At 37.7% G+C, this 26,476-nt stretch overlaps 1 protein-coding gene across 1 annotated transcript in view; it reads left to right on the plus strand.

Moving 5' to 3' along the window:
- SLC10A7 (solute carrier family 10 member 7) overlaps nt 1-26,476 on the plus strand; it is a 174,570-nt gene that overhangs the window by 18,613 nt on the left and 129,481 nt on the right. Inside the window, exons 3-5 of the mRNA XM_026087539.1 lie at nt 3,612-3,694; nt 8,992-9,128; nt 13,820-13,895. Of these exons, the coding sequence (XP_025943324.1) occupies nt 3,612-3,694; nt 8,992-9,128; nt 13,820-13,895 (296 nt within the window). The remainder of the gene's footprint in view (nt 1-3,611; nt 3,695-8,991; nt 9,129-13,819; nt 13,896-26,476) is intronic.

The raw sequence follows: 26,476 nt of genomic DNA on the forward strand, positions 1-26,476 counted from the left end.
CGGGCCGGGTCGGCGCTGCCCCGTGGCGGCGCGCTGCCCCGTGGCGGGGCGCTGCGGGCTGGCCTGGGCTCTCCCGGCGCCGGCGGCACGGCTGGGAGCGGGGAGAGGTCTGGGGAGCCCGGGCTGGGGGTGCCGGTGGCCGGGCTGCCGGGGGCACTGGCGCACGGGAGGGTACTCCTGGCCTCCCTCCTCAAGTTTCCAGGGCATCCACTTAATAACTTTGAAACTCGAGTTGCAAGAGGTTCCCCAGAGAGAGCGTATGGGTTTGCGGGGCAGTCTGGTACACCGGGCCCTCCCGTAATCCCTGCATCTCTAGCAGTTTGCCTCCTTGCTTGTTAATCGTTCACTATTTCTCAAGTACCCAAGAAATGTTTTAAGCTGAATTCCTATATGCATTTTTGATAGGCACTGTACAAGTGTCTTGAATAATATCCTACTCTTTGTGGATTAATTGTAATGAAAACTAAATAACAACTTACTTTGAAGGTAATCCTCCTAACTAAGCAATAAATTCAAGAATCTCTAAGAAGGGGATAAAGTTATCGGAGTTCAGCATATGAATGTCTTCCATCTGTGATCCTCTTGAGAGGCATAGCTTAAAACATACTGTGTTAAAAGCAATCTCAGGTGCTAAATGTAAGCCAGATGATTTCTTTGTTTTACAATAATACATTTCTTTTTTTAAAGATTTTTTTTCCTGCTCTCTTTTACCTCCACGCAAAAGATGGGGGAAAGGGTAAAAAAAAATGAGTCTATGCAAAATGGGGTCAAAAACATAAAGTAAGCAAGCCAGGAGAAAGATCTGTCATCTTCTACTAAATGGAATCTTAGGTTTGTGGTAACAAGCTGATGAAATACCCAGCATTATTTTAAAATAAACAGCATATCTTTAAGAAAAGATGCTGGCAATATCTGTTGCTTCGTTTCCGTTGTCACTTCAGTTTCAAATATCCCAAACTTTTCAAAACCAAATGAACTTTTATAGTTGTTTTTTTTTTCATGTTTGATCTGTGAAGATTTAAGAAAAGGAATGTAAAATACTTTAGCAGAATTCTTTTAGCAATTTCATGTTATGGGAGGGGAGGAAGACTCTGACTGTACTTTTACACGCATAGTTGTTTTTTTTCTTAACAGAGCTAAGTTTGAGGATAGACAGCTTCACACTGAGGAGCCAACTTTTTTTTTTCCCCCCTTAGGATCTGGAAAAAAAGAATGTTTTAAAAATGGTTCTGAACACTTGCTGTGGCAACTAAGACTCCAGTGCTTCATGGAGTTCAGGGTAGGCAAATTCCTGCTGTGCAAGGATCCCTTCTAACATCAGTGTGCTGTTCTGCATAGGTGTGCAGGGCCACCCATATGGAGCTTCCTGTAGCGTCTGGGCCTGTATGTTTAGCAGACCTTAAAGACAACTGTAATTTTATAACATCAGCTAGTTTGTCCCTTTTTGTTTTGATTGTCAAGCTAATTGTTACCAGTTTTGTGGGAGATCTTTTAAACTAAAGCATTATCTAATTTTTTCTCAGTTTACTTCCTGCATTTTATAATGGAGGGTTTCAGTTTAATTCTTCTACTGCAAAGAGATGTCAAGCATTGATGTGGCATTGTTCCTGGGACAGCTTGTTTGAAAAAGCATGTAAGCATTGCTTGAGACTTGCAAGCGCATGTTCCCTATAGCAGTATCCCTTTCCTGAATCTATGCTACCTCCCTGCTCATTTTAAAACCAGAAGGAAAGGGGGTGGGAAGAAATATCAGCATATGAAAAAACCTTAAAGTTTTTAATCTTCCAGCTGAGAAAATCACACTGCAATTTGCAGGGCCTCGCTGAATGGTCCAATATCCGTACCAGTGGAACAGTGTGCCACAAATAGCAAAGATCTCTGCTATTCTGACTGCCTTCAGGGTGCAAGTCAAGCCCCTTTTTGTGTGTTTTCCTATTTGATGAGTGAATCTGTTTAGTTCATTTGTGAAGATAGTTTTCCTGATCAGTCTCTTGCAGGAGAGTTGAAGCAGATCTGTTTGCCTGACAGAAGTGCCCTGTGCTGCATGAAAGTGTAAATACTGTAGTGGCCAAGTTTTACCCCTGTGTAAGAGTTCAGGTAGCTCAGTGAAAAACTGTATGATAGAAGAGTTGGGTCCTAGTAGAATCCTTATCTTAGACTAACTGGCCAATTGACTGTCTGTCTAGTGTGTGGGCCCGCACATACGTCTGCACGCATAAACACACACACAGCACTTTTCTGATCTTTTTTTTTTTTTTTTTCCTCCCTGGTCATTCAGATAATATGCCATAAAACTGTGCAACTAGCTCTGTGTTTTGTTGCAACTTTAACTTTTGCTTGGTAACCTTAGTTTTACATAGTGTTTCATATAGGTTGTTTTGTTTTTTTGTGTTTGCATTTAGTTTGTCTCACTAGTGTGTCTCTTTAGTGTGGCTTTTAGTGTCTCATCAACAAAACCCTCTCTGAGAGTAGGATTTTGTTTTGAATGACTGGAGATGCAAATTTGAGTAGACTCAGTGTACGATCAAATCCCTCTAATTTAAGGATCGTTGACCTTGGTGCTGTGTGACCATCAATGTATCATTCATCTAATACAGAAGAAAGGAGCTTCTTTTCTGGAGTACTGAGTAAAGGCTGGCCTGTTTGCTGCTGCAGTTTTGCCCATGACAACTTATTGTCACTAAATAAAATATGAATTAGAAAAAAAAAGTTGCATTTTAATTTGTCTCACTTGCAGAGTTCAGATATTAGTTTGGTCCTAAGTACACTGTTAATATTTTCTTTTAATATCTGGTTGGATGGTTATGAAAAAAATGAATGTATACTTTTGGCATTTGGTGGTCTCCAAAGGTAGAGAGTATTAAGGAAATTCATCATTTTTATAGGAGTATAAGAAGTATTTGATTTTTCATGTCCTTGAAAAAGGTATATCAATGTATACAAACATAAGCCTTTAATATAGTGGAACCCCTGGAGATGCAAGCATCTGCCCACACTGATCTTACTGCACCAATGTGTCTGGAAGGTGTTACACTAGGGCTCTAATGAACTATTCCACCACAGTCTCATTGTGGGTGGATTATGCAGAATTGTACCTTGCAACGAATTCCTTGGGGAATACAATTTGGTTTTCCTTGTGCAGGCAGCTAGACAGGTGTGTGTATTGGGGGAGGGGGGGAGAGGTGAGAGGTAGATATGTGAATGATGTAGATGCCTGTATGGAGGGAGCAGCTGCTATTTTCATTTGAGCATATGCTTTGAATTTGACTAATGTTATGGGGATACTCTGAAGATGGAGGAAAGCTCTGGAAACTTTCCCTTTTTCACATTTACAGAATTTACCCTGTAGTTCCTAATGGCCTGTAATCACATAAGCCCAATCTTTAGGGCATCATACCTCTCTCTCCACTCACTGGTTTGTTTTTATTTAAAAATAAGTAGCACTAATTTCTATAACTTAATAGTAAACCCTACTCTTCTAAAACAGACTGTAATGATTAGATTTTCTACAGATACTCTTCTAAATACTCTCATTTACTTTGATATAGTATATGCATATCATTATCACTTTGACTGTAGTTCACTTTGTTCTTTGTGTCTATATTTTTTAGGACCCTTGAAACCAGAAATTACCATAACTTACATTGCTGTTTCAGCTATATTCTTTAACAGTGGACTCTCATTAAAAACTGAGGTATTGTAATTTCTAATTGCTTCATTCTTGTTTTGTTTGACAAGTTGTGTTGCTTTTGATCAAATTTGAATGTAATTGGAATATTTAATTGCTAGGCTGTTGTTGTTGTGAGAATGGCTAACAAAAGAAGATTAAAACTAGACTTTTATAGAACAACCCTTTCTTTATTTCAGAAAATTCTTCATAAGGCAGCGGAGGTGATGAGGAGGGTGTAAGGGAAGTTCGCCCATCCACAGTGGCATTGTTGAGATTGCAGAGCTTTGACTAAATGGAAGTGCTGAATGCATTTTTGAGTGTGAGAGACTGGAATTGCACCTCAGATGCGCCCCAATCAGGGTGAGACTCAGGAGCACGCTAGCACCCCTCTTTCCCCACCCATTCTGCATGTTGGTTTCCGTGATGTTACCCCACTGCTCAGTTTAGATACAAGCTAGAAAACTGTGTGAATCTAGGGTAGAACTTCACAGGGAACTAGGCATAGAGAGGCTAAATGGACTCTCCATGCATCTGTAAGACATGAAGAAAACATGAGATCTCAGTGTCTCTCTCTTTCACACGTCCTGCCAGCGTGCTCCCTAAGTAAGACTCTGTAGGCTAGTCGCTACCAGATTCATGCTGATGAAGATCTAGTGACTTTAAGTTATCACATTGGGTAGGCACAGGATAGCAGCTAGTATCAACACAAAAGGATTCTTCTGTAGATGCAAAGCCAATACACTGGTACAAAGTCTTAGCAATCTTTCCCTGTAAGATTTACCTGCCTCTTGTGGACAGGTGGACTTGAAATTCCTACACTCCAGTGCATATCACAGACACTGGGACTTTTTTCTAATTTTATGTCTCTTTCATTTTTCAAAGAACAGCCATCCGGGAGTAAAAGGAGATGAAGGGGAAAACCTCTTAGTGAAGCATAAAGTGGGGAGGGAGAAGGAAGTGATTGCTGCGTGCCAAGAAGAGAAGAAGGGGTACCTGCTCTTGCTGAGTAGCCAGAACTGAAGGGAAATGCTGCATTTCTTTGCTAGTCTAGTTTCTTGGTTTCTTTTACTCTGTTGGCTGTGTTAACTTGTCATTTGTATGTTTCTTGAAACTAATGCCAAAAAAAGCATCATGATATTGTCCAGTATTACAGTATCTTCTGGGCAAAGTATCAGTGGGAGTTGGACAGTATGCATTGAAAAGAAAAGTTAATTTCTGTACTTGTATCATGATTATGATGATAATGCTTCAAATGGAGGCTGTGTTTGAGTTGATGCTAGTCCTCTCTTTCTGTGTCTGCAGGCAGGCAATTCTGACATGAGTGCCTCTAGCTCTGCCTGCATACAGTATAAGTGAAGTGAATAATTCTAGTCAATCCTGTAGCAGCTGTTTAGAGTGTTGTGGTCATATGTGGAAGCAGAAAGAGCCATGTCAATTTATCTGTTTCACTGGGACAGTAATCCATCCTAATGCAAACAGGCACTGGAGTTTTCCATAGAGGACCCAAAACACAGAACCTGAGTGGCACTAGTGGAATTTTCTGCATTCAGTGTTAAGAATCTTTGCATGCAGAAGAAAAAATTAAAAACTTCTTTTCGTTTTAGTAATTTGAATCCTTCAAACTTCAGATTTGTAAAGCTTCTGTGAATGCGAATGAAATCTGTAGCGTAATCAGAATCTTGGCTAGATTCCCGATGCTACTGTATCTCTGTCTGACTTTCTCCAGTTAAGGTGGTATGATTGACAAGTTCCTGGCAACTTGTCATGCCCCACTTTGAACTTGTATAACTTTCTTTCATGTGTGGTTCTGAAAGGAATGCGCATATATATATATATATATATAAATGTAAATGAAGTCTTTGCAGGAGCTGCATGTCCAGCTAACTGCTCTCAGATTGCTTTAGAAATGACAGTTAGTACTGGTAGTGTGTATCTAGCTCTGTATTTCATCAGGCAGCTCTTCTTGCATTTCTGCCATGGGGGTAGAAGATAAAGAGGAAAAAAAACATTTCTGCAATTAGTCCTAGTACTGTTACTTTCTAAAATGTATAATAAAAACTGTCCTGAAATGTTAGGAGACTAGGTCATGATATTATTAAAATGCTTTGGGGTATGTTTTAATTTCTTTCTTTCTTTCTTTTTTAAAATACATCCTTTAGTGTTTTGAGAAGCATAAGGCACAATCTAAAGTTAGTATTATTCATCAGTAAATGTATCTTCTTACTGAGTTGCAAAATGAGTTGTTTCTGCTTTTATCTTAATTAGTTCTGGACAGTCTATGTGTCTACTGTTTTAACTTAGATAACACTAATTTCATTTGAATTAATATATTCAGTGTGCTTTATGAAAAGATGTTGCATAAGATTTAACTGAATGTGTATCCCTTGAAGACGAGGATCTGATAAAATTAGAAATAGCTGATGCTCTTTTAAGATTACATTTCCGGTTTTATCTGCTGTGAAAACACATGCTCAGAAAAAGATTTTTTAACATRCATTTAGAAAGCATTTTACAAAATAATTGACAGCTTTCAGGGAGAGCTAGTCTGTGCACAGCCTTGTTACATTTTCAAAACTAAGGATAATTGTGGTGCTCCTACATCGATAAAAACAGTTTGTGGCCAGGAATCACAAGAACGTTTGACTGCACCTTACTCTGATGCCCTTTCAGTTTTTGGTGACTGGATAGCTTGCTTTTTTTGAAGAAAGTCCTACTGTAGGCCCCAAGAAATCAGACAACATACTTGAGCTCTCCATTTAAATGAGGTATCCGGCAAACCACTGAAAACACTGTTGCTCTGTGTTTGCATTTGCCAGAGGAGTCCAGCTACAACCATCTTAGTGTGAATGGAAGGTAATAGGGACTCACACTGACCAGAGAGAAACTTGCAGAAGCTTTCTGAAGAGTCTAAAATACTGGGGAAGACAAGATAACCTATTCTACTTGGTGTGAAGAAACTGAATCGTAGTTGGCATAATCTCTGAGATTTCTGCTCTTTTTGAGGATTCTAGTAACTGAGATATTTTGAGGCAAGCCCTTGTAGAGTACTTAAGAGGGTGAAGGCTGTTTGCATTAGTGTTTGATCTGTGTTAATGCAGTCTAAGGAATAACTATTTTAAAGTTGATTGCTAGAGACATTTTAAAGACTGGTAGTTTAGGTCTGCAAAGACTTGTTACACAGCATGTCTCCAGGCACTAAGTTGCCTGTGCTGTTAGCACCCTCCTTGCTCACTGGGTCCTGTAACCGACCTATCCCTATGATAATTTTAAAAGTAAAAACCAAGACAAAAACAGTTTCCTTCAAATTACATGTTTTAAGGTGTTTTCCGTTGTTGTAAAAATAACAAATTAAAAGGGAAAGTGGGCAACAACTGTACAATACTGAAACAGGGAATGGAATGTTTTGTATAATGCCTTTGGTTGCATTGTCCACACTTGGGAATGTGTGACATTGCCTAGACTGTCATCATAGATTGGTCCACTAGGAAGGCTGGGACTGGAGAGGACTTCAAAGACTTGACAGGAAAGAATAAGGAATTTGCAGCTGTGCTGAAGGAGTCGCTTACAACTGAGAAAAATCAAAGCATTATTTATATTTAAAAATCTACTTTATATAGGTATTTCTAGGTACCTTTTCTTCTCACACAAGATGTTTTTACTACTAGACATTTTATTTTTGCTTTCTTTGAGGAAAAATGTAACAGTACTACAGTGAAGCCATTGGCAGCTCCATAGGTACTGTGACAGTTTTGTGTGATGGCCTATTTTTTTTTTTTTTTTGTGTAGGCTGAAACTAGCCTGCCTGAGAGTTTTCTTTAAAAAACAAACAACCCCTTCCTGTCCCAAATTTGTTGTTTCATTCAGTTAACCAAGAACTGAACGTAATGGTGCTTTTTTCGTTAAACTGTGTCAAGATGTTCATCTGAAGTCCTTGTTTTGTGTAACTTTCTGAGATTAGGGTGTGAACAGATGCATAGTTTTTCATGCCAGGTTTTTTCCCCAAACCCAAATTTGGGAGATAATTTTAGTAAAAGAAATAAAATAACAAGGGCATGATACTTAATTGCTTATACTTCTAGATGTTTAATTGCATCATATTGCATTTGGATGGTTGAAAAAAAAGTATTTGTTCATGTTTATAAATGTTTAGCTGTCTCAAAGCTGAAAAAGGGTGGCATTTGAAGACCTACTGCTGTGTCACTATACAATGAAATACGCTTTTTGTCTTGTTCTGTGTTTTTTTTTTTTAATGCATTTGGAATATCAGACCTAAGATAGCTTGAGAATCCTAACAAATTAGGTTTTGAATAAAAGTGACATTAGTGTTTTTTTTCAAGTCTACAGTGCAACTGAAAGGGTGCAAGTTATCTTGAGAGAAAGGGAAAAGGGTTTTCCTTCTCAGTCAATGGGAGTTGAAATGAGCTGAAATGTATAAGGCTTCTCCCTTGCACTCAAAAGCTATGTAAAAGATTCTTGAAGTGCCCCCACAACAGAAATGGAGACGTAGCTAACTGAAGAGCACATTGCATAATGATACTTGATCACCTCTCTAGAGTGCTCTTCTTTTGATGAAAGGTACTGTGTAACAGCAAAATTTTATTTATTTTTTCAGTCTCTGACTGCATTTTGCACCTTATTTCTCTGAATTTTATGGCTTAGCTGTTAGCTTGTTACAGTCTTGATATTGTTTCTTTGCTCTTCTTCAACAGTCTTATTTCTTTCTATATGTGAGCTCTCTGTTGGCAATTGTGACATACAGTAATATTTTTAAAGTCTCCTAATACAATAAAGATCAAAATCTGCCACTCGATTACTTTGTTATCCTTTCATGAAAAAAATCCCCAACAACCCAAACCCTGGATGATGACTCCTTGTAACATAAAGATCTCTTTCTTCTGGTATAAAGGAGAATTACACTTTGTGGCTCTCTTTAAGGAAAATTTAAATCACATGGGCAATGCAAGTTCCCCTTCCTCTTGATATTAGCAGTCAATAAAGTAAACAGGCTGTCAGCATAGTTAACACAGGTGTTGAAGCAGTGACACAGTTCTAAGGCTGCCTGCCGAAAAGCTACCATTATAAGAGCTACGCTAGTATTGAAGTGGTGGACAATTGTTTTGGAGAAAAGCCCAGGAGCAGACAGAGCTTTTATGTTGTCTGGATGTACATGGTTATTAAAGAGGAGAACAGATGATCCCTGAAGGTGCCTTTTTGACATGYGCTCTCTTTGTGTTATAAAGATGATCCTAGTTTTAAAGCACAAATATGATCTTACTTCAGCTGTTATGACTGCAGCTTCCTCTCTTCTTTTTCTCTTGCAGGAGCTGACAAGTGCTTTGATGCATGTGAAACTACACCTTTTTGTCCAGATTTTTACACTTGTGTTCTTCCCAACAGCAATCTGGCTCTTTCTTCAGCTATTATCAATCACACCTATAAATGAATGGCTTTTGAAAGGGTATGTTTAAACATAATAGACTGAAATATATTTGTAACTATCTTTTTAAAGGACTGCTCATCCTGCAATGTGTATTTTATGAGTTATATTGTGAACAGATTTTGTTGTTTGTTTTTGTGCTTCAGCACTTTGCTATTGAAAACACAGTACACAAGATTATGCTTTCAGGAACCTGGTCTCATTTTTAGAGAGTCTTGTCAGTTAGTTTCATATGTAGGGAGCTTGCAACAGGTCTGCTTTCTATTTCACAACGGGCAGCTGAAGCTGCTGTGCTAGGTCTTGAGGAGGAGGGGGGGGAAAGAAAATGGTTGCTGAAGAGAAACATATGTCTGTGAATACATATTGCGTATGTCATGTATTGATATTCTGTTTTGTTTTTAAACAGTCTGTATTGAGCATCTCTTGCATGTGTCCAGATTGGAGTACAGCATTCCTGCCTAGCTAAGTTGTAGAGGGGGGAAAAAAAAGGAGAATAAAGCTTTTGTAGGAGGAGAACTTAGAAATGAGCAGAAGCTATGTTACCATGAAAACAATGTTTTAAATACTTGGGTGTACTCTGCCAATGTGTGCTTCCAAAGTTGTGTTGACAGTGGTGATAGGTGCTATGAAAAATCCAAAGAATAACATTTTTTCAGATCAAAGATAAATATCTAGAGCCATGCAGCTAGGCTGGAACGTTCAAGCATAAAAATAAATGATTTTAGAAAATTGCTTAAAGAATCTGTACTGGTTTTCTTAGTGCTTGGTGAAATGTTGCCTGGGGATAATTCCCTGTCTTAAAAGCTTAATGATAAAGCTGCTCATGTTTAGATGTTTACAAAGCTTAAATCTAAGAGAGCATTTTGTTTTGTTTTTGAGAGGCTTTTCCAGGCGTTCCACCAAGTGTGAGGTTGTCCAAATGATATCAAGAGGGTGAAATCCGAGATGAAAATCATCCAGAAGTTAGCACTGTTTTGATTAACAGTATCAATACATCAAGTAAATAAGGCAGTGAAACAATGTTCACTTCCATTTGGTGATTCATAGTAAAGGTTATTATTTATAAAGTAAAATCACTGCAAAAGTTGTTTTGTTTTGTTTTCTCAGCCAGGACACAGACAGGATTTTTAATAGTGAGCCAAATTCCTCCTAATCCATGTCAGTCTCTTCCTGAAGTATGAAGTGCAAGGAATTTTGATGCTTTTCATTCTTTACAGCACTTCTCATTCCTTCTTTCACTTATGCCTCTTACGCCACCTTGGTTCTTAATATTTAAGGGGCACGTTCTCAATTACGTGCACAGATATATGTGTTTATGTATATACATATACATGTGAAACTACATATGTGTGTGTAACATACATGTGTATGTGTGACTCTCTAAACATCCTAAAATGGCCTCATTTTTCATGGCATAGTGGCTGTGTTTCACTAGTGAGCTAACAGACTTCTATATGCTTCAAGCTGCCTTGCAAGCACTTGTTCCTTGAGTACTATTTCTGTTCTGGCCATGTTTTATTTTTATTATTGTAACTCTGTAGTATGGCGACTTCATTCAAAGAATGGTCCAATAGGGAAGTTTAATGAAAGTTTATTTTGTAACAGTGCTTTCTTGATAAAGATTGTTGTTTAGGACATTGCACAGGCCAGCAGCCACTGCGTGGGACTGAAGGCATCCACTGCAAGGGAAGCTTGGTGGGAACAGTACCTCCAATGCTCTGTGGGAGGAGAAGCTACTGAGCTCTGTCTTTAAAAAGCAGCCACAAGAACCAGCTATAAAATGAGTTTAAATTCTAGGATAACTCATTTTAAAGTAGAAAATGTCCACATTTTCTCACACGTCCATATACAGGTACACAAAAGTGGAGTGGAAAGAGGATGCGAGGAACTGCCTGTGCCTTGTGCACTCTGTCTAATCGGAATTTCACCCGAGTGCCCCACAGTTGTAGTTATTACTCCCTCAAACCACTGAAGTAGCCTACTGAGGGCATGGAGTGACAAGATGGAGTTTGGCAAAGCTTCCTCCTCATCACATGCATTTAACGCAACTTGGAGCAGGAGCTAATTGATAGTCCTCACAAAGGCCTGGAAAAATAGGCACATGCTCCCAAAGATATTCGGCTTCCTTTTGACAGGACAGCTCCCCTGGGGACTGTAGTTCTTTGCTACTGTCTACCCAAGGCTATGCCTAAAGGACATGGTCAAGCCCACAGTTAATTTCCTGCCTTGCTTTCAGGATTTAATTCATGAATGGTAGATTCTCTCATCCTCTATAACCATCTCTTTTGCCGTAAATGTTATTTTAGAGGCAAATTCAGATGTTACCAGCTCTTCATATGTGTCTCTGTGGTGCTGTAGGCTTTTTTGCCTCTGCCTGGGATCATATTAGGAGGTTTTGTTTTGCAATATTTTTGAAATACATAAAATAGGGGAGAAACTGACATTTGCCGGAAGTGACTTTGTCATTAATTTTTTGTTATCTGACTAGGTTTTGTATTGAAGGGATTCCTTTGGAAAGGAACTTGAAGCAGCTTATATAATGTTTGCATGGGTTCACTTCTGCCACTGTTAGCATATGGCATTTACAGTGTAGTTGGTAAGGATCTAGCACAAGATAGAGCTTTGGTAGTTACATATGTGACTTTGGAGCCTATTACTATTCAGTTGTCTGTACTATATCAACAGAACAGGTATTGTTTATGGCCCTTGAGCAGGTCCCATGATATTAATGCGTATAGCACTGCCTGAACAAATGGAACATTTCAGCTTATTGATTGTTGTCTGTAGTAGTCTGTTGCTGGCCATTAGAGGAGTTTGCATGTTGCTATTGTGTTGCATGTAGTTGACAATAAAGTAAGAAAAAAAAATTTGACAGGCTATTTATATGCATGCTCTGATACACATGTGATTAAAACCATTTTCATTTAGCATATATCATATTTTCTGTAGATTAATATTTTTCTATGAAGGATATTTAGAACTATCTCTTGATGGTGATTTTTTTCATTCCAAATGTATCATTTTAAATTTCACGTGGATCTTGTTTATTAAACCTTTCTCTTCTTAAAGTGTGGAAAATCCCTTTCAACGGAGATGAATGTGCTTGTTAACATTTCATACCTCTCTTGATAACTTTGAACTTATCCATCCTTTATTAGTGCAGGTGAGGAGTTCCAGGAGCTAACTGTGAAGAGACCATTGTAGAAGAGATGTAATGTCACAACTGATGTAGGGGATGGACATCAGAATCGCCATGTGCTTCCTGGTTTTCACTATTTCTTTTTCCCGTATCTTTTCTTTTCAAAATGAGCTTATCCTGCTAGGCACTGACAGCTCCCTGCTTCCAGAGACTTGTCCTTAAGCTAAAGGCACTAAGCAATTCCAAGGCGATGCTTGGCACTTCGTGTGATTGGATCCATATAATGTGCATATTGGTTGCCTTTTTCCTTTTCTACAGTATCTGTAGCTGACAAAGTGAACATCTTTCTTGTCATTTATCTGTTTCTGCTATTTAAGCTTTTCGTATACTTGCAGCATTTCAATTGCACTGTAATATGCTCCCTATTGCTGTTAAATCCAATTCCTATTGGATTTAATAACTTTGTTGTTGTTGTTGTTGTTACTATAGCTTTTTTTTAAACACAATGTTCCTTCAGGGTGGAATTACAAATGCAAAGTAGTTCACCACCAGTACTTGCCCTGAACAGGGATACGGTGTCAAACTCCGATACTTGAAAACATACATAGAGTCCTTGCTTTTTGAGAATCCACAGCTTGTTTTATTTCCTGTCTTACTGTTCCTTCCAACTCAATGCAGTTTTTGCTTCAGAAGACCTATTTTACTTAGCCCCAAAGTTCATTGGGATTTGTTGCACTATGTTCTTTGTGGTTTCCAACTGTGTATTTGATACAACTCTGTTTTGTAATAATGGCTTTTTGTGGACCATATTTAAAAACAAAAGAAAGCTCACACAATTTTTTTTGTTCTCGCTTTGCAACAGCCCTTATTATATACATTGTTAACCTTGATGGACAAACAACAGAAGAAATGACAGATAATAATTATACATTTTAGACTTTTAAAATGCAGGAGAAAGCTGTTGATGTTTTGATAAATAGAAGTCAGATGATATTACCAAGAAGCGAAAATGTGCATAAAAATAAAATATTGGATGGCCTCTTAATGTTCAGTAAATAAAAAGCTTAATTATGATTTCTATTAGCTATTGACTAAAAAAACAAGTACAGTGGGAATGTAAAATAATGCACATGGTCCTTCCCACCCTTTTGCTTCTTAACAGTCCATGTTTTCATCGCCTAACAGCCTTTGTAAGAAAATAAGTTTGCATCCTTATATATATGTATTTTTCTCCACATAGACACAGGTATGTTAACACACTACAAACTTAACTGCATCAGGACACATAGTATCTTTGTGAATGGTAGATACAGTTCTACAGGTGGGAAAACAATCAGAAAGACTAAGTGTTTGGGTTTYTGATGGTGATAAGACTGTTCAGTGTGGTGCTTGGTAAGAGATAGCATAGAAATCCTGCCTGCTGGTGCTGGGCTGTAACCACAACACAAACTGATTAGGTTGCACAGATGACAAAATAATTTTTTCTGCTCAGCTATTTGGTATTTTAAGATTTTTAGGTTGTAGAGTGTTTGCATGATGTAAGGAACATAACATTTCTTTTTGTTGTTTGCAGCTTGCAGACAGTAGGCTGCATGCCACCTCCTGTGTCTTCTGCTGTAATTTTAACCAAAGCTGTTGGTGGAAATGAGGTGAGTTTTAGTTTTGATCTTTAATGACCCCCCTCCCCCCCTTTTTTTTTTTTTTTACACAATTTCAAAAAATTATTATTTATGATGAAGTTGTGTGGCAAAACATTGACTGCAGCATGATGCTACTGTGATTTGTAAAAACAAACAAAGAAAAACAAACAAAAAAACCCCAAAACCCCAACAAGAAGAAAAACAACCTTTTAGAATTAAAGCTTGGGTATTGTGTTGGTGTTAAATTACTGATGTGTTAATCTTCTGGCATTAGTCAAGCTGACAGAAGCTCAGTTTACTGAGGTGGCAGGTAGAGAGAGACTGGTGCTCTGCTTGTTGCTGCACAGTATTTCACTAACCCTATGATATTCCATGCGGTGTAATGGTTATCTCATAGACTATTAGCTTTTTCGGGGAAGGATTACCCTTGCAGTGGTTATCTGGACAGTATTTAATATTAGGAGGCCTTATTGCAGGAGTTCCCCAAACTAGAGGCTGCAAATGCAACAAGTGAGACAATGAACATACAAAAATTAATTTAAATATTATATTGTTATTTGAAACTGCAGGAAATTAAAATTCTGGGAACTTGGAGTGCTCTGACAGTGACATAATGCAAAGTTCTCAAAGGAAAGAAATGTCAGAATTGAAGTTTTCTGTGCAAATTCAGTTTGGTCACCTTAAGTGTCTGCCTTAAGATAGCATGTGCCAATGTCATTTAAGATTGTTTCTTTCTCCTCAAGATACCTGATACTTCAGGAACAGTGTTTAGGAAATGAATCCAGGTGTGATAGTTAATGAGGCTGTTCCCTTTAGATCTGCTTCCCCTTGACTGCAGAAACTGGATGAAATGTGAGGAAGAGAGAGGAAAACACTAGAAGAAATTGGTTTTAAAGCAAGGGCTGTTGGGGAACTATGCTGGAGGATTAGAGACAAATCTTAATTCAGCCACAGAGCTCCTGTGTGAGGTCGGGTGAGTCACTTCAACCACATTTTTTTTAAATAGGCATTAGTTGTGTACTTCTCATTTTCTGAGTTCAGACTCTTGGGACTGATTTATGTCAGCTTTGAAAACACATGATAGCACTCAAATAGATTGAAATTGTACTTTGTACTGACAAAGTGCTGCTTAATTGCTTTGTCCTCTGATGAGAGACCTGAGGCATCTCAAGACAAGCATCCCTAATTATGGGCAATCTTGATGCACATCACTGTCTCTGTTTGCTGTGTGAAAACAGGGATTATAAAATTGCCTGATGGAGGTGCTGCAAAGTGAATTAATTAGTATTAGGAAATGATTCAGGTTCATAACAATGAGCAATGGAGAAATGAGAAATTTTCTCATTCTGATTCTAGATCTAGGCACTGTAAATTATACCAAGATGCCACATATTGAACAGCAGCGATAAAGTGAGGTATTGAATGAGTGGTCATTCAGTGTTAGTACTACCTGTCCTATCCTTGGAATGAGGTAAAGATCCTCTGGAAAAATTAGGGTGTAATGGGTTAGTTGGAGAGACTATCATAAAGCGTTTGTGTGCAGGGGAGAGAGRAATACTTCAGTTTCTTGACAATTAGAGTTTTGTTCTATGTGGAAATATTCTTTTAACATGGTGAGGGTGTGTGTGTATATCATACCCCAGCTGAAAACCTGACACTACCATATGACGCTTGTGTAAGTAACTACATATGTCCCTGGCAAAGTAAGCTTTAATTCATCTGTACTGGACCTGTATTGAAGGAACATAAAAGCGCATACCTTGTTAGTGGTTTTCACAGATAGATGCTGGCAGCAGAGACAGAGTGAATCAGGAATTAGGTCTTGGGAATTGGGAGGCTTTAGAAAGGTATGCAAGAGAGAAACATCCCTTTAAACGTGTTCAGTGTGGACAAAGTGTGTGGCAAACTTGAGCAAGTTTCCAGTGCAAACAGATTTTTGGAGTCTGATACTTCTCTCGCATTCAGACTATTGTTAATTGATCTTCTGAAGAGCAGCAAATCATATCCTTGATGCTAGAGGAGAGCCTTCTATCTCCTCACCAAATTTAATCTAAACTGTTGTTGCTGTCTTTCTGTTTCTGACATGAGCAGTACAGTGCATTTTTTTTCCTGTTCTAATTGAAATCAGTTCTGATATATGAAGAGGTATTTAAATGTGGAAGTGAGCTGGAAATAGAAGTGGTTGTACAGTGGTAGCATTTGTTGGTAATGATCTCTTTCAAACTGCTATTGCTTCATCAAGTTTGTTTCCCTTACCTGGAAAAAACGGAATTGTCTGAGGGTGTAGCTACACTGCATAGTGTAATATGGAGATAAATGAGCTAGCTCAGAAGCAATATAGTGAGGGAGCTCCACATGAGCTAATTAGTCTGAGAAGTGTCCTGCTGCTGTGAAGTACAGGCACACCCTGAATAAATGCTCTGAAGGCCTCTTTGGATTTCTTGAAATATAGCAGATGGTAACCATGGTGGTTGACTATATTATGGTGGTATAGAGCATTTTAGATTTTCCTTATTTAAATAGAAGCGACTAAATCTCAGTTTGGACTTAGGTAATTCTCAAGGAAATATCAGGCAGTGTGGCGTAGTAGATGAAGTGCTTACCTGGGGCTGAGGAGACTTGGATTCTATTTGCAGTTCTGTCATTAACCTGTTGGGTAAAATTGAGTGGGGTACTGCGTCTCTGGGGTTAGCAGTAATGGATAAGAGCAACTTCTCTGTGAAGTGTTTAAAGATACATACTGCAGAGCCTTATCTAAGAGCTGTATTTTTTTTATTCTGGGAAAAGGTGATTAAATATTTGCTCAAGTGCTTAAAGAGAGAGTCAACATCGTTAAAGGTTGCTGGGATAGCTGGGCATTTTGCTGCATATCATTTGGAAAATTGGTTATGAGGTGGTAAAAAGAATATGTTTTTGTTAATCTTAAAAGGATCTATTTTTTTTAAATAGTATGTGCCAGAGGGCACAAAATAGAAGATCTACTTTTGTTGACTCAGGAAGGTATGGCCACAAAAGCTGATACTAAGAATTCTAATTAAACTGTGTTAATGTTCTGGGATTGTGAGTACAAACTCAGGTAAACTGAAAACCTTCATTATTATTTGTTAACTGTCCGTGTTTAATAGCAAGTATACAATCTACTGATATTTCTTTATTTTTCCTATTGGTCTAAAGAGTGTTTCATAAAGAAGTTCATCTAAGCTCTTAGTCCTCTTGATACACATTAAAGAATACAGCAGCTCAAGAGTTGCTGGGGAGTGCAAATGTAAAATTTTCCAAAGCAAAAATACATCATCTTTCTTCCCTCACATCATTTGATCACTAACTCTGTGATGCTATACAGCTTTAAAATTTCTAGTCTTAGCAACTGTCAGGGACACCTTCCAAACTCTACCACTTTAGCCATTTACATTATTCATGTGCATAGATGAGTTTTGTAGAATGCCTGGAAGGTGAAGAGGCTGGGACTGTTTTGATGTGGCAGATTTTGATGGTTGGAGCATTCCAGGGAAGATAAATCTTTATTGGAAGCCCTCTGTCAGCAGTATCCTTCCATTTTTAAGGAGAGGCAGTTTTGCCTGTTAGCACTTTTGATTAGTTGTGGCTAGTGGCAGTATGGTGGGGAGATGTTAATATTTGGTTAAAGAGTCTTCCAAGCCTTTTGGTGTTTGAAGGTGCAAATTAATGTCTTCAGTTAGCTTTGATATGTAAGTGTTTGGGTGGCTTGTTTAAGGGAACTGGAAAGAGACTTCTTCAAAAGTCATAGGGGTTTTGGGGGTGGGGGAATCTCTGTAACTTTACGGAAGGACAGCAAAGAGATAATCAGACTGAAAACCAGTATCAGATTTTATAGATGTATTAGAATTTTTGCTGTAATCAAGGGAGGAGAAATCCGATGTTGGCATTAGAGTGGGAGAGCAAAAGATTCTAGCTGCAAAGAAAATAACAGAATGACTGATTCACTTTCAGTACTGATTGTTACAGGAGACTTAAGACAGGCTTTCCAAATCTCTTTTCCTCAACTATCACCACAGATAGCAGTAGCAGCAGCAGAGGTGTGTAACTGTTCGAGACAGTCTTTCTGAACCACTTCAGAATAGCTTATATACTACCAGTAGTACCATTTCCATGTTTTGGAAATGTCTGATATGAGGCTTTATAAGATATGTACCAGTGGGTATTGGAGGAAGAGCTGGTGGAGACTAAAATTTCTGAATTGCAGGGGCAGGTCTTTGGACAGACTAGCTGGGAGCTGGTATTATTCTACAGAGAGCTGCTGGCAAAGGAGAGCTGTGTGTGTGTGTGTGTGTGTGTGTGTGTGTGTGTGGAGGGGGAGAATACCCCTTTGTGTTCTTGAAAACCTTGGCTTTTGGAGGAGAGGAAAGTTATTAATGGCTGCTCTTTCTTCTACTGCTGTGGGAGTAGCTGTTCTTGCTGTGATGAGCAGAAAAACAACTTGCCTGATAGGGCTACAAATTCATACCTGTTTACTCTGTGACCCGTGTTATATTTCCTTGACTCATCTCCCTGGTCTCTATATGATGCATGGATTGTTCTGTCAGCTCTCTTTCAACTCTTCTTTCTTTCCCCTATTTTTTCTTCTTCTCCCTGATTTCCTGCACTCTTCCTGTGATCTCCTTCTGTAGGATGCTACTTTCATTAACCCTGCAAGCAACTTTCTAAAATTGCCCATTCCCAGCTTTTATTGCAAATGCATTTAGTCCATCAGAAAAGCTAGCTTTCAAGTACAACATTGAATTTAATTTCATAAATGTTAAGCCTGTGTGAACAAAAAGCAATTCATATGTAGGCAAAAAACCTAGGAGGGATCACCATGAGAAATCATCTAATATTTAATTTGGTGATGTTTTCTCAATTACATAGCTGTTTCTGTCATCAGTAACGTTTATGAAGTCTCTTGATAAAGAAGAGGACAGTCCCTCTAGTTACAAAAACTGCTATAAAAAGTAGAAGGCCTGACTTTTGTTCTTAGCTCTTGTTGAGCCAAGAAGGGTCGGAATTTTAATGTCTGACAGCACAAAAAGCTGTTCTATGTATTTTTTTTTCAAAAAGTCTTGTAGCTTTTCAATGAAATTATAAGTCCCATATCTTTAAAAGTCTGCTTCTAACTATATCCATCTCTGCAAAAGGGAGACAAATAAATACATCGGCATTTCAAGGTGCTTAAAGGCAAACATGTTCAAAGCTCGGAGATCCTCAGACAGAAATGCTGTAGAGATGCCAGATATTACTACAAAGTATTCAGACAGCAAATGTCATACTCTCCTTAAGAATCAAAGTAATGAAGAAAAGAAGTTGAAAATTAGATCTATAAGTCTATTATCAGTTTGGGAGAAAAACATTTTGAGATGACTTTTATGGCAGCTTAATGACATATTTTTGAAAAGTGTAACATAACAGGAAAGAGCTGTGATGGAATTGTACAGATAAATCGTGGCAGACAGTTCATGTTATTGAAAAATACTTCGGCTATTTTATCTCATACAACAAAACCATTGAATTTTTTTGTTCAGTTAAACTGTAGCTTGTACAAAATCTCTTGCTCAAGCTGATGTTTTATTTTTTGCAACTTCCATAGGGATGTTAGGCCTTTTGTAAAATAAGGTGTTCTAGATGCAAGACAGAAGGTTTTGAAATATAAAAAAGAAAATAATGAAGGAAGCTAGAAAAGTATTTCTGAAGATATTTGACAAGAGTTCTAATACTGATATTTTTGTTTAGATTTGTTTTTTGAAGCAGATGTAGAACAGAACCTAAATATAAATTTGAAAGGAACACAACCAGCCTTTGTGGAAAAGAATCAAGGGAGAATAGTAACATTTTAGCAACAAGTAACATGCAATAGTTTTAAGGGGTATTTTAAAGAGCATTGGAGTTCTTACTGACAAGTAAACGATGGAAAATTCTTCTGTGTGTGTGTGGGGGGGGGCGGGTAAGTAAAAATAAAAAAGTGAACCCTAACACTACTGTAAAGTCACAGGAAAGATATTGATTTTTCTAAAAATATCAGAAGAGTTCTTTGAACTGTGTATATATGCACATTAACCTTTTAAAAACAAAATGAATTTAAAAAAAAACTCCGAGGTCTAATGGTTTGTGATTCATACTCTGATGCACACTGTACCAGGAGTGTTTAACCTGAAAAGGTAACACATGAATATTATGAAACGAGATTAAGATCTTCAAATAAACTATACGTGTCATTGTGTTTAGCTGTCTTCCCTGATATAGTTCTTTTTTCTCTGAATAGAAGTTAAAGTTTGCAGTAGTGTTATCCATAATTTGATTTCCAAATTACACTTAAACTATTAATAGATACTTTTTAGGTTTTGTTTATGAAAGGGTAAGTAATTTTGCTCTATTGTTTTTAAATTTCACATTGTAAAAGGAAAAAGCCTGTAATGAAAAATTTTTTTTATTTCCAAAGTAATAACTTTTGTCTCCCCACACAGATTAAGTACTTCTAGATGAAACTGTAATTAGTTCTGCCCTTAGATACTACACTGAAGTGTCTGGAAAATGTAGGTGTCAGAGGACAAATTTTGAGAAAACGTCTGCACTGCACATGTACAAATATAAAGAAATAACTGTAAGCATAAGCTGTGTATGTACACAGGAGCTGTTGTGCTATTAAATTCACTGACTGTATTCTAGTATTACAGTCTAATTTTTTATGTATCCTAAGAGTTTACTTTTCTTTTATCATTACTGTGCTTTGAGCAGATGGTTTTTATTGAACTATTTATTGACACTTAGGGGTTTTTTCTTCCCTGAGTGGTGAGTGCATTTTGTATCCATCAATGCAGAGGAGTATCCCGAATTATTACTTACAATATGAATTTCATCACTATAATGTGTCCCAGTCACATAGCTCCATTAGATATCTCTAGAGTTCATCACTGACCTTCTCAAATCTTATATAACCTAAAGCAATCGTGGAACCTTCTATTTTCTTTCTTTCTCACTGTTCTCCTTTCCTTTGTTGCTAGTGGTTCTAATACAGATCCACTATTAAAACAGTGCAGAATGGAAGGGAGATTTTCAAGAGCATTCAACACTGCCCTTAATTCAGCGTAAGCAAATTTAGATCAGTAGTGAGACTTCTGAAATCCCCCTGTTAGAGCACTTCATCGCCAAACTCCTGAATTCAGTTTGTAGAAAGTTTTAGACTCTCAATGGCTTTGAAAAGCAGCTCATTTACTACCCTCAGGTATCAGTGCTTGAATTAGACATGTGATGAAAGATTTAATTTTGTCGCTGGTTGCCAGTATATCTATTCACATGGATCATATGGTGTTCAGTGGAAAAAGCCCCCCTCCTACACTTCTGGGAATCTGCGGGAGAGACTTTTTTTTAAATTGTCATGAATTGCTGGGGGTGTATTTTATGCTTTCTGTTCTTGTGAATGTAAAACCAACAAATCTAGGTTCCCACTCTCCCCTCCTCCCCATCACTATGAGGACCCTGTCTCAATCCCTTTGTGCAATGGAAGAAAATCTTTGTCCCACTGAGCACACAGACTAAGTTTGAGGCTATAGGCAAAGGCTGTGTAGAGCAAAGAGATGAGAAATGCAAGAAAAGGTAATAAATCTCTTAAGTGCACGGTGCTATTTACTGTAGGACATACAACACAGAAGTTGCAGCCTATGCATGTTTGGCCTTCTCAAATCTGGGGTGGTTGTGGCAGCTCTGCCATAATCTAGAAAGTCATAGAAGCCTGTTTAAATTATGCCAAACTGCCTGAGCTGTGGCTGGAAACCACTTGGAGTCTTCATAGACTTATGTTTTTAATGACTGGGTTTGCCCGACTGTCCTAGACCTGACTTTGTAAGAGCGTCTTCAGAGGCCTGGCTGTCCCTGTTCTGCAGTGCTTGACTGGGAACATCATGTTTTCATCTGCTATGAGACATTCAGTGACCCTTAAAGCTGTTTGTGACATAAAGATGCCAGGACAGGAGAAGGATCTTGCTCTCACACTTGACAAAAATTACTTTCTTTTAAAGCAAGGTGGTTTTCTTTATTTGCCTTGGTCTGCATGCAGGTTAATTCAGTGTGAAAGTATAGGAGGCAAGAGCTTCCTTTATTTAGCAAGGAGTGGTATGTGAAATGCGTTACCTATGCAAAGCAAGCATTTTTAACAGTCTAAACAAATCTGTAAAGTTTTTATTTAAAATATTTATAGAGAGTGAGGTTTGTTACCCTGCTAAAATTCAGCTTCCGTACCCACTGTTGTTTAATCTTTATGGCTGTTTAAAAAGGAGGCTGCAGGAATTTTATTAACAAGGGAAGTGTGTTATTTGCTCTCCCTTCCTCAGGAATGGCTGAATTATTTTTGTACAGTCTTTCAAAGGAAAGGTCATCTTTTGGATAGCAATGAGGACTGGAAATAATCATACTAAAGATGATGGCTTCAAAAAGTTATAATTGATTTATTTGCAGTGGAAGTGTCTTATGCGATCTTAATTCCATTGAATGCTTGCACGATGGCTGCATTCGTAGTGTAGAGGTAATTTTCTAATGTTTTTCTTTTGGCTGAGTAGTGCTGCTGTTTGCTGAATCCCAGTGACATGTTGTGTTCTGGTTCTGCTTTACCTCACCTTTTGGCTTACAAAGTAAACACTGATTTTAGTATTAGTCTTCATTTAATGTTAGGCATAAAGTTTAATTATTGCGTACGTTAAGGTTAATGTTAAACCACCATTACAGCAGAACAGAAATTATACAGCTTCATCTCTTGCTTGTGGATGGTTTGTTTTCTCCCGTGAGCAATAAGAACATTCCTTTGACCCTGTTCGTTATCTGTCTCTGTGGACCTGGACCCTCCTGCATGAAAAGGGTACTAGTGCAAATGGTTCATCATGGCTGTTGGTGGCCCCAGCTTTGTGGTTGTGAATGAAAAAATGTATTTATAAAACCAGCAAAAGTTAATATACAACAGCATTCGTTTGACAGAAATGGCATTAATTCAGTATTTCTTTCTAAAAAGAACACTTGAATAATAATATATAGAACATTGCTAACATGTTGAAAGCTAAAGACTATCTTTTACATTTTACTGCTTGCAGTTCATTACAGAATAAGTTGAAGAAATTAAACAAGTCTATTGAGAAGACAAAATGCCCTTTAGGAATATCTTTAGTGGATTTAGTCAAGGATAGCATTATCATTCTTGAAGTGTACAGATTCTGAACACTGGCTTATAAAGAGATGTTACACTGTTTCTCCTTTCTCTCTTAAATTTATTATTAGCCTGTTAAAATAGAAATTTAAGAGTATTTCACTTGGGAAAGTTTTTGTTGTTTCTATGCAAGTATGTTTTTAGCTGGCATGAATGAATGTATTTGCTGATTGGCTAATAATACAATATGGGAAAGAAAACAAGCTTGTAAATTCAGTATTTTATGGGTTTTATTTTATTTCCCTTATTTTGGGCATGCAAGATTAATTTCTGACTTGCAAAAATTGAGCTTGTAAAAAATGAAGCAGCGCATTCGGTTAATATTACTATTGTCTTTAAATCTTTTCCTTTTGCAAAGAAATAAAATTTTGTTCTCCTTTTTTTTGTCATTATGATTATGAAAGGACATACTGAGGGTTTTATCATTCTTTTAGATCATCAAATGTTTGCATTCAATGCATGTTAAGAAAAACAGAGCAAAACCTCATTTACATGAACAGGCAAAAAATTTCTAGATTCCTTTATATAAAAATAAAAACTAGTCCCAAACTTGTTTTAATGATTTTATAGAGAAGAGAGGGTGTTTGAGAAGTATTGCCAGTTTGATATTGTTGCTGTTGTTGTTAGAGCATTTGGCAAATATTGTGGAGAGCAGTAGAGCAGCGAATTTTCCCTGATTTTAAAATCATTACTTCAGGCTCCAGTTCCTGAAAATATTGGCCTTACTAAGAAATCTGAAAATGTCAAGCTGTTGGCAAACTGTTTCTGGAGATGATGTTGAAGAGAAGTCACATGCCTCCTGGAAATCCTTTGTCAGGGTTAGGGTCCCCACAGCAGGGTGCTTTCTTGCTCAGCTAGTATTTTTGCAGGTGTTTTCCTGTGCATAATGCCTTTTCTGTATAAGATCCACTGCTTCCACTCACACCTCTAAATTAACAAGGATGAAGGGAAAACAGCACCATTCAGAGTAGCTGTAGCAGAAGTTAAATCTCTGTGCTTACGTGGGAAGTCCCTACAAGAAGATGGTAGCATTTATGAAATTTTGAGGAGCAGAAGAATTGCAAAGAGAACTAGCACATTCACTCTACTATAGAGCATCCTGGAAGCACAATGATGCCTGATTATTTGTCTGTGTGGTAGGGGAGAGGAAGTTTTAGCATTAAATATGATTTATGCCAACTCATTCAGTATCTCACCATCCACATCCCCTCCACAAACCAGGTTCCCAACCCTTTGCTTCCCTGGCATTTCGTGTCCCCTTGCCATCCAGAGCCTGACCTCTCAAAGCCCATGCTGTTTGTCTCCAAAGCCTGCTCTGCCTCAGGCCCCCGGACGCATCCCCAGGGAGTTGGCGCCCGCTGGSTGGCTACTCGCAGGACATCACAAGGCAGAGGCTAAGTGTGAAGCAGTAGGAGCCGTGATCATGCTTGGCGATATTTTATCATTCATCAATACGCACTTAACACTGGCAGGCGGTAGCTATGTACTTTTTGACCAAGGCTATAAGGCAATGCTTGAATTTAAGGCAAATGTTATTTCTGGAGGAATTTTCTTGGAGGTATGGGGGAACAGACAAACTTGCCTTATGTTAAGGCGAATACAGTAGTTCTGACTTCATTTATTTTTAATAATAAAGGAATGTTTAGTAAGAAATACATGAGCAAACAAAGCAGCTAGCAGACTGTTAGCAAAGAAGTCAGCAGCTGCACAGTGGCTGTAGTCTAACATAGCAATTACTAGAAATTAAGTAATTATGTGGCACATAACAACAACAACAACAACAACAACAACAACAACACCCTACTATCCTTGAGCTGAATTATTTTTGAGCTGGTAAGTCCAGAGCAACAATATATCCCTGAATTAATTTTCCAATTTACATATATAACTTCTTCCATGAAATTTTGAAATCCTGAGAAACTCTCTTCTAGAAAGATCATTGCGGCAGAATGCCCTAAATGGCAAGTTCTTAGTGTGTGAATGGCTTTGCTTAGCTAAACTTTTTTAGTGCAGTGTTATATTTTGTAATGATCTAAATTCATTTAATTTGTTGATACTATTGCAAAATATCTGTAGTGCATAGAGGGATATATACTTTGATACATAAGTGTGAGTATTTCAGCTCCAACTGCATATCCAAAACCTTTTAAAAGAAAATCTCAATGAGCCCCATGGGGCAAAGTAAATTATTACATGTGGTGAACTCTTAAGTCATAGACCAAGGTCATGGCAGTGAGAGTGTATTTCAAAAAGGTTTTATCTGTGCTTGGAAAGCAAATGAAATCTCTCATCATTAACTTTAGAATTACAGCTATAAGAGGGTTTTCACTAGAGGTGAAAGATCAAGTTCATGGCGGACATAATGGAGTCTGAAAAGTTCTTCCTCAGACATAATGTGAGGGCATGAAACATTCACCAAGGTTTTCACATTATTGATAGGGAGTTTACAGGCACTAATCCAGATACTGAAGATCAGAATTATATTCACCATCTATTCTGGCTTTATTCCAGCTTTTTTAAATGGCAGGAACATTTTTTTTGTAATGTTTTAAAGACTTTACTTTTTGAAAATTTCACTTTTCAGCTGTCTCTCCTTGTCGTAGCACATAGGTTTCAGAAAGCTGATTAAATGATACCTTCTTTAGTTAATAACAATAATTCTTTGTTGGTATACAAATATAATTTAGTAAAACTGAATGACGTTCGGTCCCTGTTGAATTAATCAAAGCATACTTGCATGCAGTGATATGAAGTCCCTGTCATTTGTTGACAAACCACATAAACCAGAAGAAACAAATGTTGGAGGGAAATGGCAGAAAAGCATGAAGTGACAGAGCTAGTGTGAAACAAGTGGTCATGTAGGTATGAAGTAGGCAAATGTTAGCTCTAGGAGTAGAACTAAGGTTTTTAGAGACCCAGATGGTCATCCTGTCAGTGGGAATGGATATTCATTTGTTGGCTTATTCAACAGACTTTTACATTGTTTCTAGACTTTGCATGCATGCGTTTCACTAGTACCTATGAGCAATGGAAATCTCAAAAATACAGTTTGAATTCTGTACCTGCATTTTGGGAATGGGTTTTCAAATATCCCAGCCAATAACAGCACTTCTTTCTTCACAAAATTTACACCGCTAAGTCTGTTTGCATGTAAAATTGCTGAACTTTACCAGTGATGTGCTACTTTAAAAAGAAGAATATTAAGCAACCAGAGGCAAAAATTAATCTCGTCATATTTGCGTTTGCTGTGACGTGGAAGATATTAAATTTACAAGCAGTTTTCAGCTGTTGTGATTTTATTCAGAAGTGTCAGTTTAGCCCTGTTTTCATGCCATTTCACTTCTAGATAACATATGTTTTTAGTGTTCTGTTTTTTTTTTTTTTAATCCTT

This window comes from Apteryx rowi, unplaced genomic scaffold, assembly GCF_003343035.1.
Source record: "Apteryx rowi isolate R43461 unplaced genomic scaffold, aptRow1 scaffold_72, whole genome shotgun sequence".
NCBI lineage: Eukaryota > Metazoa > Chordata > Aves > Apterygiformes > Apterygidae > Apteryx > Apteryx rowi.